Source organism: Astyanax mexicanus, chromosome 22 (assembly GCF_023375975.1).
Source record: "Astyanax mexicanus isolate ESR-SI-001 chromosome 22, AstMex3_surface, whole genome shotgun sequence".
In the NCBI taxonomy this organism is placed as follows: Eukaryota; Metazoa; Chordata; class Actinopteri; order Characiformes; family Acestrorhamphidae; genus Astyanax; species Astyanax mexicanus.
The window spans coordinates 14,899,510-14,915,267 of NC_064429.1; the positions used below are offsets into that span (position 1 = coordinate 14,899,510).

The 15,758-nt window shown below is 38.3% G+C and overlaps 1 protein-coding gene across 3 annotated transcripts in view; it reads left to right on the forward strand.

Annotated features, from left to right (window-relative positions):
• The window catches only part of pdzd2 (PDZ domain containing 2), a 141,787-nt gene that overhangs the window by 85,394 nt on the left and 40,635 nt on the right, over window positions 1-15,758 (forward strand). For 2 of the 3 annotated variants that reach the window (XM_007250471.4, XM_007250472.4), the window contains 5 exons: window positions 4,230-4,362; window positions 4,696-4,866; window positions 11,532-11,631; window positions 12,309-12,457; window positions 15,623-15,742. In XM_007250471.4, the coding sequence (XP_007250533.3) occupies window positions 4,230-4,362; window positions 4,696-4,866; window positions 11,532-11,631; window positions 12,309-12,457; window positions 15,623-15,742 (673 nt within the window). Of the gene's footprint in view, window positions 1-4,229; window positions 4,363-4,695; window positions 4,867-8,550; window positions 8,678-11,531; window positions 11,632-12,308; window positions 12,458-15,622; window positions 15,743-15,758 lie in introns of those variants that run through there. The other variant, XM_022664893.2, reaches the window with a different exon arrangement.

Below are 15,758 nucleotides of genomic sequence, written 5' to 3' on the forward strand. Positions count from 1 at the left end.
GTTTGTACCCAAAAAATTAAGTTGAGGGTGCCTATAATTGAGTTTGGTTTGGAATAATTTCAGATTTTGCATTTTTTGTTCAACAAAAAAATAATGAATATTACAGTTTTTAAAAATTACAACGTTTTGAGACAAATTGTACATTTTCAGTATTTTTGGCCGTCTGTGTATGAAGTGCAAGGTTTAAAAGAAACAGCATCATAAAGCACATGATAAAAGGCAAAATGCAAGCTTAGATACAGAGAGAGCAGAGTCATTAAGTGTCCTTTAGCACCAAGGCATAAAAATAGAATAGTGAAGCAGTATCATGCATTGCGAGAGTGAATTGAAGTTGCAGTAAGGCACATTTTTGGCTGTTCCATCTCACATAAATCTGTCCGGGAACATTGTAATAGTCTCAATTCTGTTGAAATTGTCTTTCAGCATAATGTTTGAGGCCTGTGTTTCTGTGTAGCAGTAATGACCACTGCCTTTTATCTCCCAACAACAAGGTTTTGAGACTTCACCGCTTTATTACACCTGATTTAACAGCACACTAATCTTTTACTAAATCACACAAAAATAAAAATAGGATGGCCTGTGACCTACAGGTTGAGAAATCCTGCAGTACAGAACCTAGAAAGAGGCATTACCTGTGTGTTTTTAGGAAGGTCAGGCAGAAATGCATCCCAAACTGGTAAAATTGGACTGGAAACATCTGTTTTGGCTAGCACCCTATACTCATTTGTGCTCCTGGCTCCTTCAGTGTTGAACTTTAAACAACAATGCCACTTAAAAGGCTTGTAACAGTAAATGGTTGGCATCTGACAATTATTTAAGGGTGCTCACACATACCTTGTTTGGTCTGGATTTTCAGTTTGGTGGTCTTGATCCAGTTCAACTGACCTACAGTGTAGTTGGTCTGTAGCATGAAAACATTTTTTCTATGGTTTAGACTTCTTATAGGAAGCTGAGGATTACACTGCACAAGTGTAACAGCTAGTATTTCTGAAGTCATGGACTATTCCTGCATTTTTGTACTAACATTTACTAACATTTGCACATGCCCAACTCTTACTTGCAGCAACAGCTGAGAAACGTTATATGTTGGAGAACTGTATCCCTTTACTTCCTGCATCCCGTCTTTTCCCCCTCTCCCCTCATTTGCCTTGCCAGCTACGCCTAAACACAGACTGTGTATAAAGCTGTAACATGTTAGAGAATTTGCTGACTTGCTGCTCTTTGCGAACCATTAAACCACACGTTGGCAGAGGCCTGCGAAAGCACAACAACAGGATGATAATGAGCCTAAAACAGAATTAGATTAAGATCACTTGTCTTAAAACATTTGAATTAACCCCCTAGGTGATATTCTTAAGTTAAGAAGGGACTTCTACAAAGGAAGAATAAGACTTTGTGGTTTTTGCCTTGGCATTATTTTACAAGCCCCAGAAAGGTTCAGTGTACTTTGGATATGTGAGCTCCTGAGAAATAAAAGTTCTGTGGGAAAAAATGTATATATGCGGCCCCTTTAGATTCCTCACCACAAAGTTAGGGTGGGGTACTTCTTGTCAGGTTATACAGGACTGCCATGATTGGGCTTTTCTTTTTAGGAATTGACTCTAAAGTTAACATTGCATCCACCCATTTTCTTGTTCTGCTTTTTTTTTCTTTTTTTTTAAGAAAATGTTTAAAAAATGCATAACTCCTTATGCATCCAACAAAGTTGTTTAAAAATACTATAATATTATATAAATAATAATAATGGCAAATGTCATGGGATAGCAGTATTTGTAAATTGATCATAATGTTTTATGTCAGGGGACGGCTTATTGTAAACTTGTGATTCTTCTAACCCTGTGTTCACACCGGCTGTAATACCAAAACTCAATACCAAACACTTTTTTCATACTGACTGCACAGATTGTGACGCACCATGCAGGGAAAGAATTAATGAAAAAAGGGAACCGAAAAGTGTCTAAATTGTGGTCAAATTTTGGCAGGAATCTGTGTGATTATTTTTTATTTTATTTTGTATATGTATACATATAAATATAAAGGGGATGGACAATGAAACTGAAACCTGACACCTGTCATTTTAGTGTGGGAGGTTTCTTGGATAAATTGGAGCAGCCTGGTGGCCAGTCTTCATTAATTGCACATTGCACCAGTAAGAGCAGAGTGTGAAGGTTCAATTAGCAGGGTAAGAGCACAGTTTTGCTGTCTGAAGCTGTCTGAATGGGATGTTCGGGTGCTAACCCGGATTGTATCCAAAAACTACTCGAGTAAAAGTAAAAAGTACTCAATTTAAAATGTACTTTGAGTAAAATTTACATAGTTACTTTTAATTATTTGATGTAAAAAAGTAAAACAAAAAATAAATTAAATGGTTTTTAATGAACTATTATTCCACATAATAATTTGGACCTTTCAGGCAGTATTTGTTCAGACCACCCCATAAAACATTTTCAAGAAATACTCACCACCACATGCTTTCGCAGGTTTGATGTGGAAGTTTTGAAAGCTGACAGCTCTGTCCGGCGGGGCACATTTTGCATTGCATGAGGACGTTAAAGCCTTATTCTATGCGCGAGCATCCGTGCGCCAGTGCATCCGTGCCAATTTTTTTTTTTTATTCAGACAATTGTTTTTTTTTTCCCACCAGCATTTTATTTTTTACTCAGTAATGGGAAGTTTTCCAATGTAGCAAAATAAATTACTTGTGTCGAAATGTACTTGAGTAAAAGTAAAAATACCTATTTTAAAAACTACTTAAAAAATTATAAATTGCTCATAAAATCTGCTTAATTACATACTTAATTAACTTGAGTAATATGTAATTAATTACTTTCCACCTCTGGAACTGACATTGCTGCTAATGTGAACTTGATTATAGTAATACTAATGTGCAGTGGTAAAAACAGGAGATTGCTGGTAAAAAAACATCCCAAAAATGGGTAACCTGCTCTGTGAAAATTATTTCCTAGAATCTGTTAAAAAAAACTTCATTCCTAGAATAATGGTCTTCCAATGCATTTTAGACCATTTCCACCTAAGTTTGTAGAGACAGATTTAATTGCTGTGAAATTGCTCTGAAGTCTCAGACAAGCATTCTTTCCAGTCTAGAATAATCCCTACAGAGTTCTGCTCACAGGTTTAGAGCAAAACATTTTGTAAGCAGAACTAAAAACTTGAGATATGAAGCATAGAAACAGATATATATCCAGTTAAAACAATTGACTCTTTTATGTATATATATATTATATCTAATCTATCTATGTTTCTTTCATATCTATTCTATCTTTTATATATAGTGAAATTATGAAAAAGTAAATAATAAAAAATTAGTAATAATTATAACTGGTCCAGGGATCTAAAGTGCTGCCACTATGATCAGGAGATTGCCGGTTTGAATCCTGTTCATGTAGCTTGCCATCAGCTATCAGAGGCCTTGCTCTCTCTGGGCGGGTAGATGGGGCTCTCTCCCCACATCACTCCAAAGGTTGATGTCGCTCAGCACAAGGCGTCACAAGGCATGAGATGATGTATTAGAACTGAGTTGCTGCACTTTTCTCCGAGCGCGCTGTTATGCTACTTGGCAATGGTACATCATCAGCAGTTAAAAAAGGGGATGGCTGAATTCACATGTATCGGAGGAGGTTATTGTTCACCCTCCTGGTGTTGGGGCACCACTAGTGATAGGAGGAATCCTAATGAGTAGGTTGGGTAAGTGGCCTTGTAAAGTGGGGAGAAAATGGGATACAAATTTGAAATAAAATTATATTTTTAAAAAATAATAAAAACAATAATAATTATTATTTTGATTTATAATATTTCTCTTTAGCTCTTGTCCCAAGCTCAGTCTTGCTTTCTAAATCCAAATAGAATGTATGGAGACATTTTAGCTTGTAAAATATATGCCACATATATTTACAGTCATTTTTAGACATTTATTAATCATTCCTTTTTTTATGAGCCTACATTTGAACATTTTATAAGTGCACAAGAGGACCAGACACGGCAGTGCTGCTGGAGTTTTTAAACATTGTGTCCACTCACTGTCCACACTAGCTGCTTCATGTTTTATATTTATCTATATATGGATCTATATATAACCAATGGAGCTGATACAATGAAAGGAGGTGGTTATAATATTCTGACTGCACTGTGTAAATGTATTCAGGATATTCTGGATGAATCTGAATGAACTACACATTTTAACATGGGCCTTGTTTTTTTTTTTGTCTAAGGGATGGACGACTGAAGGCAGGCGATGAGCTGCTGATGATCAACGGTCACTCCTTGGTGGGCCTCTCTCATCAGGAGGCTGTGGCTGTCCTGAGATCTACTGCAGGCCTAGTGCAGCTGGTGGTGGCCAGCAGGGTACGGTTTTCATACATAATGACTGTTCTTGACTTGTTTTTATCTTTTTCTTCTTTTTTTTTTTTTAAAGAAATTTTTGCCCATGGAATGTTTTTGCGAATGCAGCTGTGTTCACAGCGATCTCCCTGTTCCTACAGCTGAGCGTCAGCCTGAAGCATCTAAAAAATTGAAGAGAGGGAACCTTAATGTGCTTGCCGTGTGGCTTTCATAGATAAAGTTAAAAATAAACCCAGGCTCTTTTACACCACGCTCACTCTCTCTCTCTTTCTCTCTCTCGCTCCTGTGCTCCTGTTCTTTTCAACCGGTTCAAATTTTCTGCCTGTGCCTCTCCAGGATGAATCTGAAGTGGACTTCCACAAGTTCCCCTCCACCAGCCTGCCGGACCTGGTGAGCCCTTGCTCAGGACAGGACACCCTGCCCTTCCCAGGGGAGGAGAAGGAGAACATGGAGCCGGATGTGGAGGACGTGAGGGCCAGCAGCCTTTCCCTGCCCACCCAGGGCTCGGTACGTACGCCAGTTGTCCTATCAGCCTCAGTATCTCCTGGTTTCATCTCGCGCAGCCTGCTTTTACTTTGGAACTCAGACATGTTTTGTTTATGTGCATGTGTTTGTGGCTTTCATGATGTAATACTTATCATCGAAAGTCTAAAAGCCTCTAAATCTGCTATCTGTTTTTTCTTCTATGTAGGGCTGGGCGATTTATAAAAACCTGAAATCTCAATATGCTTAAGAGAAATTGCAATAAACAGTTTGATACAATAAGATTTTTTTGAATTACTGAATTACCAGGAAACATACGAACTTCTCATTTATTAAATCGCATAAAAATAACATTTACATGTAACATGCTTAGCAGATATTATATTAAGATTATTAAGATATTTTTTTGATTTTTGTATAGAATAGTTCTAAATATATATCATTATATATACGATATATCACCCAGCCCTACTCTTACAAAAAATTGTAGTCTGGGGCAAATAAGCAAATAAGTTTGTGGCATTTGAGGTCATTAATACAATATTACTGTTCTCCTTCCAGTCAGTTGTTTAAAAGTCATATTAAATATCTGACTCAGGCCGAGTGGTCCAGCGGTCTAAAGCGCTGCCTCTATGAGCGGTAGGGCGCTGGTTTGAACCCCCGCTCATGCAGCAATGCCATCAAGCTGCCGGCGCTCAGAGGGAGCAAAATTGGCCCTGCTCCCTCCGGGTGGGTAGATGGCGCTCTCTCCCCACATCTCTCCTAGGTTGATGTCCGCAGCACAGATCAACCGAGCCGCTGCGCTTTCCTCCGAGTGCGCTGGCTGGTCAGCAATGCTGCATCAACAGCAGCTCAAAAAGAAGCGGTGGCTGACTTCACATGTATCGGAGGAAGCATGTGTTAGTCTTCACCCTCCTGGTGTGTTGGGGCGTTACTAGTGATAGGGGAAGGTCCTAGTGAGTGGGTTGGGTAATTGGCTGTGCTAAATTGGGGAGAAAATGGAAAAAATTGGAAATGAAATGACTCATAGTGCTGACATTGCTAATAGACATAAGGCCCTATTTTAGCAATCTATCAACGGTGCACCACGCAGTTTGGTTTAGGGCATGTCGTGTGTCTTTGATAACGTGAGGGAAAAAAAATACGCCTTGTGATGTGAATGTGAACACGTCATTTTTTTATTTAATTAAAATGCTTGTTCCTAGTAAGCTAACCTTGTGGTTGTGATAAATGACCTGGCTAGTAGATAGCTTATCTAACCTTTTCAATAAAAGCTCAAAAATCAAGCTCGGAATCTGTTGAATTCGTGGTCATATTATAGTAAATGTAATAGTAAATATAATATTTACTACCGTTTTATTCCCTCTGTGGTCATTGAGTTTTTTGGACAAATGCCTAGGCTTTTTAGGCTGTCCAATTGTGTATGGTTGGGGCTGAACCACCCCATTTGCTAGCTTCCATTGCTTCTGCCCCTGCTGGTGTTGTGTTTTTTAAACCTGCGAACATTTGGGGTGAAATTAGTGTTGGGGAATGAGCAGCAGGCAGAGTCAGAAGCCACAACCACAGATCTCTATCACTTACTGCACAGTTCTAGTAAGAAAATACTGGGTTGAGACTCTGAGGTTGTCTGGGTTGAGACATTTACTGCTGAAAATATCCTTAATGGTCCGTTACACGTCACATTTACTTTTTTATTTGTAAAAATAAAAAATAGGGTTTTTGTTGAGATAATTGGTGTTTATCAACATGTGCATAATTAAAAGTTGTGTTGTTAATCAATATCACATTGCTAGTGCTGGGAAGCTGTGTGTATCTTTCTGTGAGTGAATAGGGGACTTGCTGTGTGAATGAGCTATGCCTTCTAACCCATTGATAACTTGCTTACGCAAGTTTAAAAGTGTTAATTAAGACACTATCTGCCTAGAATTATTAATTCATTCATGTATTCATTATTTATCGTTTAATTCCCCTCAGCAAGCTGTTGCCAAAACACAAGCGGTTGTGTTAAATAGGGCAGTGAAGTTTTCTGTTTATCCGTTTGTCTCTTTTTCATCTGTATCCTGGGGGCTCGTTCATGTTCTAGCAGTTTTCTGTTGTTTTTCCGGATTATTTTGTTTTGCTGCCGTTTACTAAGCAGTCAAAGATAAAGCAGTTGCCCATGTGATGCATCACAGATAAGAAATAATTCATTTGCTGTGAGCAAGCAGAGGCACATCAACCGAGCGCTGTCAGACACGGTTAATGTTTAATCAAGCCTCAGCTAAGTGTTGTTCTAGTTTGACAATCAACAGTGACAGCTGAAAACTGGACAGCTGGACCCCTGACAGACCTGCAGCAGTCGTCAGGTTTAGAGTTAAGTTTAGAATTTTAAGAAAGGGTTGTCAACAGCGCTGCGTTTTAGTATCTCCTAAGATTGGAGTAAAGTGGGTCACCTCCCCCCCTGCTCTGTAACCACCACCACCAACCACTTCCAAGAGCTTCTCACTGCACGTTCTTGCTTGCAGGGTGAAAAAAAAATGAATATGTGCTCCTCTCCCACCCGCCATCAAATTACATTAGCATTCCCGAGCTCCTGCTGACTTCACTCGTGAATTGGAGCAATTACACTTGGCTCAGGCCTGTTCCACCAGACTCTGCATCTGGCAAACTTCTGAATTGTTTAACAGTGTGAAGTAGAGCGTCAGTATCAAAAGTTGTTGTTATCTTGTTATTGTGAGAACTGGCCATTTATAACACATCTTAATGGAGCGGAAAAAGTATGGGTTTAGGCGATAAAATTATGCTAATTGTTAAAATTGACCTTTTGAGCATCTGAGTACTATATTTACACTATAAGGTGCACTTAAAATTCTTTAATTTTCCCAAAAATCATTAGTGCTCCTTATAATCTGATGCACCTTATGTATGAATTTTACAGCAGTAAAGCCACTCAGCTGAAGAACAGAATTATACAGGAGTTTCAGTTTAGTTCTCAAGCACTGAGACTTGAGACTGGAGCAGCATTAGCATTAGCCGCTAACCATGCTAGCTCTTCAGACGATTATAGCTGAGTATTATCGGCCTGTAGCCTGCTGCTAACCCTGACTTGCACTGCTGGAGCAGCATTAGCAGTACCCGCTAACATCGCTAGCTCTTTTGCAGTTCAGAGTTAAGTATTATTGGCCTGTAGCCTGCATCTTACCTCGGCTAGCACTGCTGGAGCAGCATTAGCATTACCTGCTAACCCCGCTAGCTCTTTCGTCGTTCAGAAGTGAGTATATTGCCCTGTTAAAACAAGCTATGTGGGAAGAGCAGTTAGCTAATATCGCCCTGGCTTGACTTGGATAAGTAACTTTAATCTGATTACTGGATTAGAAATAGTAACGCGTTAGATTACTCATTACTGCTGCTGATATTTCAAGTATTTGTCTTGGTGCATGCTTCTCCTGTTTATGTAGCCCATATCAGTCTATTTATCATTTATTGTTCCTGGTAACCTTTATCTTCCTTCTGAATATCATTGCTATTCAACACTGTACATAATAGGATTTGTTTGCCACATCACAAAGCCCTTACCTTGTTTCATTGTAACTTTAAGCCTAAGAAAAGATGTTTTAAATGTTTCTTTGATTTTGTATGTAACTAAAAAAGTGACTTGTGTGTTCTTAAGAAAGCAGTTACTTGTCAGGTTCCTTTATAACCAGCAGGTGCACCACCATTTGAAACAGAGAGAAAGACATAAGGAGGAAGGAACAGAAGGAAAACAAGCGAAAGAGAAAGGAGAGAGAGAGAGAAGGAAGAGAGAGATGTGGAGGAGGCACACAGACTGTCACATGGAGTCCTGTGAGGTGTGGAGGTGTGTGAGGTTTCATCAAAGCCCACGGGCCTGTCTGAGACAGTGCTGCTGGTGAAGCTGGCTCTGTAGTGCACTCATGCAGGAGACAGGCTCATATCTCCAGCAACCGAGAACTCCCTGATCGCTCTAATACAATCAGAGACGAGGCCTACTCTCTGAAATGTGAGGCGCCAGGCTTTTCCCACGTGTCTCTGTTTAAACTTGTTTTAAGGACATGGGCTGCTGCTCGAGAGTGGAGCTCGTTATGAAGCGTAGCTGGCTGTTATGTTCAGGATAATGGGGACACAAATTTGCACATCAAGTTTTGATGTTTACCTGCAGCTGACAAAAGAGGAAGACTGTCTAGACAAAGTTTTATGTAAATTAGGGATGAGTAATGTCATTCAAACAACACAGCATCAATAGCTGAATGCTTAGATGGGTTTTGAAAAAGATGTAGAAAATAAAAAATCAAACAAAATGAAAATTACTTAGAACTTAGAAAAACTTAGAAAAAGTATTTGGGTATGTACTTGGCTCTACTTTAACAAGTACCTGGAATTTGTTATTCTCAAAGTGCATTTTTTTCAATTTTGTTCATAAAGTTCAACCACAAACTTGTAAATGTATTTTATTGAGATTTTAGGTGATAGACCAAAACAAAGTAGCAAATAATTGTAAAAGTGAAGAATCTGAAACATTCAGGCCTCAGCGATTTGAACTTCTGATACTACTAATCCAAGCGATCCAAGCAAGCCATTATTATAAGTCCCTCCCTCTGGTCTTACTCAAGTAATAGCACTCAGAGAGATAACCACAAACACACACACACCATGACTGCAGAATACTGACTGACCTCTGTGTGATCCTTTTGGTGCACTTTGCCTGATACTACTAGTTGTTGTCTCATATTTCCAGGCTTCTGAAGACCTTTCCAGAAGATAACACATTCTGTATTATCATGTGAAGTTTCTATGTGTAATTCCTGTGAAATTACTCCCATTTAAAGTAAGGGGTTCTTTGAATTCCTCTGGAATTCATCTGCCACACTAGGCTAACAGACCTAATACAGTACAATTGAATCTCCTGTGTGGTCTCCTGGTCCCTCTTGCTTGCATGATAATCAGAGCCTGTTCCAGCACTGCTTGATGGGTTCAAGCTGTGTCAACAAGAATATTTTTTTTCCATCTTCATATTTTCACTGTAAGTATGAACCAAGCTGGATATTGAATAGATACATTTCAGTGGTTAAAATAATGCTACATATTTAAAGTTCATTAAAAAAAAACATGAAAATATGGAAAGAATATCTTTTTCATGTACAAAACAGCTTCAGCTCTGTTGTTATGTTGGTAGGTTTTCTCCCCTGAACTGCTGCTTTATTTCTTTTAACTATATTTTTGTTGGATTATGGTCAGGCTTTGACTTGGCCATCCCAAAATATAAATTTTATACTTCTGTAACTTTCAAATCTTTGGTAAAATGACTTGTGCCCTCAGGGTCATTGTTTTGTTGCATGATTCATGTTCTCTTGAGATTTAGTTCATGGGCAAATATCCTGATATCAAATAAACTGATACCTTCAGGGTTTGTTTAGAATGAATTGTTTCATCAATAATAGCATCTTTAAAAACTTCTACAGTGCTCTTGTGGGGTTCTAACAAACCCCACAAGAACTACAGTAATGCTGCAACAGTTATTTTTGGGTAATGATGTTGATGTTAATGTGTGAAGGAGCGAGAGAGAAAGGACGAAAGAAATCCTGAGCATCCTGATTGGCCTCGCCTCATGCTTAGTTGGCCATTGAGGTTTTAGTGTGGGTGGGACTTGCAGTGCATGAGAGAAAGACACGCGTACAGTATAATAAAAACGCTCTATCAATTAAACACAAATAAACACATTTTACACCACTGAAAACCTCCACAGTCTGTGTTTACCAATTCTGTACAGTTTAAACACCGAGTTCTACATTACCCGCGGAGAATTAAATGACTGCAGAGAGCTGCTTCACTCCTTCATTAACATTAATAACATTAGATAAACTAACGTTAGCTGGATAAGTGTTAAGGAGTGTATTCTGATCACTCTATTAAATTAAGTTATATGTTGTAGCAACTACAAACTTGTGTGAATGTTTCCTATGATATACTTTGTCATTTTTAATTTAATATAGGCATGTCACATTATCAAAATGTACTGCACAGTTGGTCTTGTGGCCTAAATGTTCAGCTCTCCTCACCAGAAAGTACAAAAGGAGGGCATGACAAAAAATAATCGCGACCAATTGAACAAATAATCGGCAGATTAGTCGATTACTAAAATAGTCATTAAGTGTAGCCCTAGACAACAGTCTGTAATTATAGTACTACAAAATGTTACTATATGGAGTTCAGTGGAGCTGCACAAATAGACATAAGTGTAGAAACAAAGAGGTGGTCATGATATTCACACTGATCTATGTATAAGGATTTATAAAGAGTATTAGTTTATAAGATTTTTTTCCTCAGTGACTGAGGTTCCACAGCTCTTTAGTGTTAGCATACTCTGCTAACACTAAAGAGCTGCTCTGTTAGCTGCTCTGTCTTCTGCTCAGATGCGATGTTTTGTTTTCTATGATTGTAAAGTCAGAGTTCACCATCAGGAGTGTGTTACATTCTTGAACTGCTCAGCAAATATTTAGAGAGCCAACAAAGGACCAGACCAAACCTTTGGTGTTCTTGTGGTCTCAGAAAGCTGCTGAAGAAAAGAGGAGCATTCCGTGTTTTCCTCTGCCAACTTTTCCCATTTCGGCCTGATGTAAAGGCTTTGCTCTGCCTTCTTGGGCTCAAAGGGATGGTTCACTGCAGTGTCACTAATTCCCTCTATCCTCCATCAGTTCACAGAGCTGGATAAGCTGGATGAGCGTGGCCGAATGGAAGGACCCAAAGGATGCTGCCGCAGCCCGACGCCTATGAAGTTCCGCAGCAGATCTCAAGGTCAGGCACACAAGTGGTGTCATTTTATATCAAGTCAAGGCACAAGCAGAGCATGGAGAATTTTGAAATGGATGCAGCCTGGATGGGATTCTGACGAGAAGTTTTAAATCAAGTCCACTAGTTTTATAGATAATACTGTATATGTACAGGAGGACAGTGCAATAGTGATGGGGGGGATTAAAGAGGGAATGGCAGTACCATTATAAACAGAACCCGTATAACAGTAGTGCAAATATAGAGGTATAAAAGCTTAAGGCTGGTAAAGTAAATGAGTGCCTACAGTTATTTAAATGTCAGTTGTAGGGGGGATTAAAGTGGGTATGGCCGTGAAATCAATATTCGGTGGAATAACCCTGGTTTTCATCACAGTTTTCATGCATCTTCATTCATCTCCTCCACCAGTCTTACACGCTGCTTTTTGATAACTTTATGCAACTGCTGGTGCAAAAATGCAAGCAGTTCAGCTTGGTTTGATGGCTTGTGATCATTCATCTTACTCTGGATTATATTCCAGAGGTTCTCCAGAGATTTTGTAAAATTAAAAAAACATCATTTTTAAATGGTCACTTGATGTTTAATATGATATGATATATTTTCATCTTTATATCTGTGATATTAAATAATGTCAATATCGTTTTTATAGTTAATTTCAGCACAATGTATCTCTTCATGATTAGGTGGCGGCTCCCGTCTAGAGTCTGTTGGAGAAGATGATGAACTGATTGTTGAAAACGGTGAATCTGGAAGTGACACAGCAGAGAAACCTTCGCGAGGTGGACGCAAACACTCCCTTCCACAGCAGCTGGACACTGTCGGAATCCGACAGGTCAGTTCATCATCTTACATTTCTGTTAATTATTCTACAAAATGAAATCTCTAGACCTTAATGTAGTCAATCATCCAAGATGTGATTAATGTCTGAAGTAGCAGCCAGGATTATAAGTCCATGTTTTAGCTGTGCTTCTTCCTCTTCTTCTTCTTCTTCTTCTTCTTTGTTTTGATGATTATTATTATAATAAATAATAATAACGTGATTCAATTCTACAACCTTTCTAGCAAGTCTAATTATAGTGTATTACTAAAAATACTAAAAATAAATAAATACATTAAATAAACCCATTACTAAACAATCCAGCACAGTTTGTTGCAGGTGATGGATTTTAAACTTACAGCACAGTGCTTATTAGTGTGGTGTAAGCATTACTTATTAACTATTTTAACAAATATAGCCAAGCTTTATAGCCTTGGTGTGATACTGAAGAAGAAAATGTGGGGAACGTGCTTTAGCTGATTGGCTACATTGGTGGGAAATAAATGTAGTACATGTGAACTCTTAGGGCGTTTTCACCCCAGCACTGTTTGGTCCGGTTAAAACTGACTCTGGTTCGTTTGTACCCTTAATGCGGTTCGATTGAGCATCTGTGAAAACAGTATTTGCATTTATTGGATTAAAACAACTGGACCAAGACCATCTCTTCTAATCCCAAGCAAACTCTGGAGCGGTTTGCTTGTGGTCTGGAGCGGTTTGCTTTCGATCTGACCCAGTTATCAAAAATACTCCTTTTATTTAAGCTAAACTGCTGATAAGGCACCGTTTAATCTTATATATTAGCCAGATGACGCTAATTACTACAGTTATATGAAAAAACTCTGCATGCAGTTTACACACAAGATCTGTGCTGTGTTCACTACTTGCAGCTATTCCACTGCATTACTACAGTAAGTGTACATCTGCACTACACGACCTGTTAAAAAAACTGTGTTTGGAGGGACCTGTGTTAAAGCAGCTTCACACTGCATAGATATACACGCTGAAACAGAATTTTCTCACTGTGTTTACTTTCTAGCTTCTGCAATAGTCAGCTCTGACCAATCAGAGGAAACATCATGCTTGTGTGGTTTATTGGTGCTCATTTGGTGCATTTAGGTTTATGCCTGTGTGAAACCAAACCAAACAGAGGGAGAAATGCTCCATGTTAAACTCATTAATTGATTTGGACCAAAGAAATGAACTACAGGTGTGAAAACGCCCTTAATGTAATGACCTTCCTCAATTCCTCAAGCTAAATTTTGACGTGTCTCCTGCAGTCTTTTTCCTATTTTTCAGTGTGTTGAGACACACTGCTCTTCCAAGCTTTTGTGGCCCCATGGGTGACTGAGGAACCCACAACCACCCAAAGAGAGCCTTAGTGAGCTCTAACTGTTCTTTGATGTCTAATTATCCAGCAGTGGCACATCAAAGGCTAATCTTATCGACCTGTCTCTTTCTTTAACACAGATTTTGAGATCCCTAGGGATCACTAATTGCCACTCATTTCAGGAGCTAATTGAGAGATGAAGATATTTAAGAAGGTCAAAACTGGCCTCAGATTAACCTTTTAATCTAGTTCTGTGATGGTGTTCCACCACCTTGATGTTAGGAGCAGATTTGATGTTAGGTAAAAAAAAGAAATGGGTAAGAGTAATAATTCTGGTAATGGAGATTTTTTTTAAAGGATGCCAAGGCTGCAGCACTAGGGCTGGGTATTGGTTTAAAATTTCGACACCCATATTGATACAGTACTTTTTTCAAAATTGAAACCAAAAATACAAAAAATTATGATTGTTCTCACACAACGTATTTGTGTAACAGTATGATAATGAGTAATCTCATTCTCATACTGCCACCATGAGAGGCTACCATACTTTTAGATCTTAATCTAACAAACAAACAAACAATTAGCCTGATTGTGGTGCTTTGTTAAGAACAAAAACAACAGCTTTACTTTAACTGCTTAAACCGTACAAATATTTTTCCAGAAGCACACTGCTGTACGCATTTAAGTTTTTTTCCCCAGAGGTCTTTTTAAGAAATATCAGCATTAGATTATATTATATTATATTAGTGGTGTCAATCACTTTAAAATGAATTAATATCATTATTATTATTATTTTTTTATGCTGAAATTTCCCAGCATTATTGTTAGGGGACAGTAATAAATGTGTAGTGTGATTTGGGTTTGGCAGACTAGATCATTTCTTACTGTATTATATAATAAAGGAAGAGCCCGTTTCATGCAAAGAATCGAAAACAAGCACCAATCTTTTTTTAGACCTATCTGTACTCGGTTTTACCGAGACATTTTGGTCAATGCCTTTTTTTTTTTTCAATACCCAGCCCTATGTAGCTTGCTATTGTAGTCCATACATGGCAACCTGAATTTTATGAATTAGTACAGAAAATAGAGAATAGTAGAGAATAGATTTTACTAAGCTTTGACATAATTTTTTTACTTTGATCAACTCTTATACTGTTTTATTTTCAAGGGTTTTAACAACATGAATTTCACTATTTTTCTCATTGTATTTAAAATATTTATTAATAATCCAAATTTATCTTTGAAACAGAGCAAGGTCATCATATACAATTAAAATAATTTGCAGATCTAAGTCAACCATGCTTTTATCAAATGTCAGTTTTCACTCTGTTATTGTCCACTTTGTTGTGCAGCTTGCCATGACTGTGTGGATGCATGTATAAAGGAAAATTTAACCTAGAACAACAATGGACTTCTTATACTTATGATTGTATATGATGGTCAGAAGGGTTAAAATTTTCAGGTTTTGAGGGCTTAAAGGCACAATACTCTGACAATGGCCCACGCTTTTTTTCGCCAAGTACAGGACTGTGTTCAAGACTGATGCATATACAATGCAAACATCACTCAAGGTATCGGGACATAAGTGGTCTTTAAGGGTGACAGAACCCTCAAGCACTTGTTTGTTCTAATTCCAGCCACAAGATTACTGTTGAATATTTTTCTTTCCTATTGAGTCAGTTCTGAAGCTGCATTGCATCATCCATTCAGAAAAAAAGCAAGAGCAGACTGGGTATAGAAGATCTGACTTGTTATCAAAATTAGTTATTAAGTTAATCTTTATTTAGTGTCTGCCTGGTGTGTGTTGTTACACATTATTCGTATAACATGCTCCTCTTTGTCTTCCTCTCCAGGAATATCAAATTGTGAAGAAATCGGCACGTTCCCTAAGTACTGTTCAAGTGGAGTCTCCATGGCGACTGGCACAACCGTCTATTATCTCCAACATTGTCCTGATGAAAGGACAGGGCAAGGTGACTGTCCTCTCTG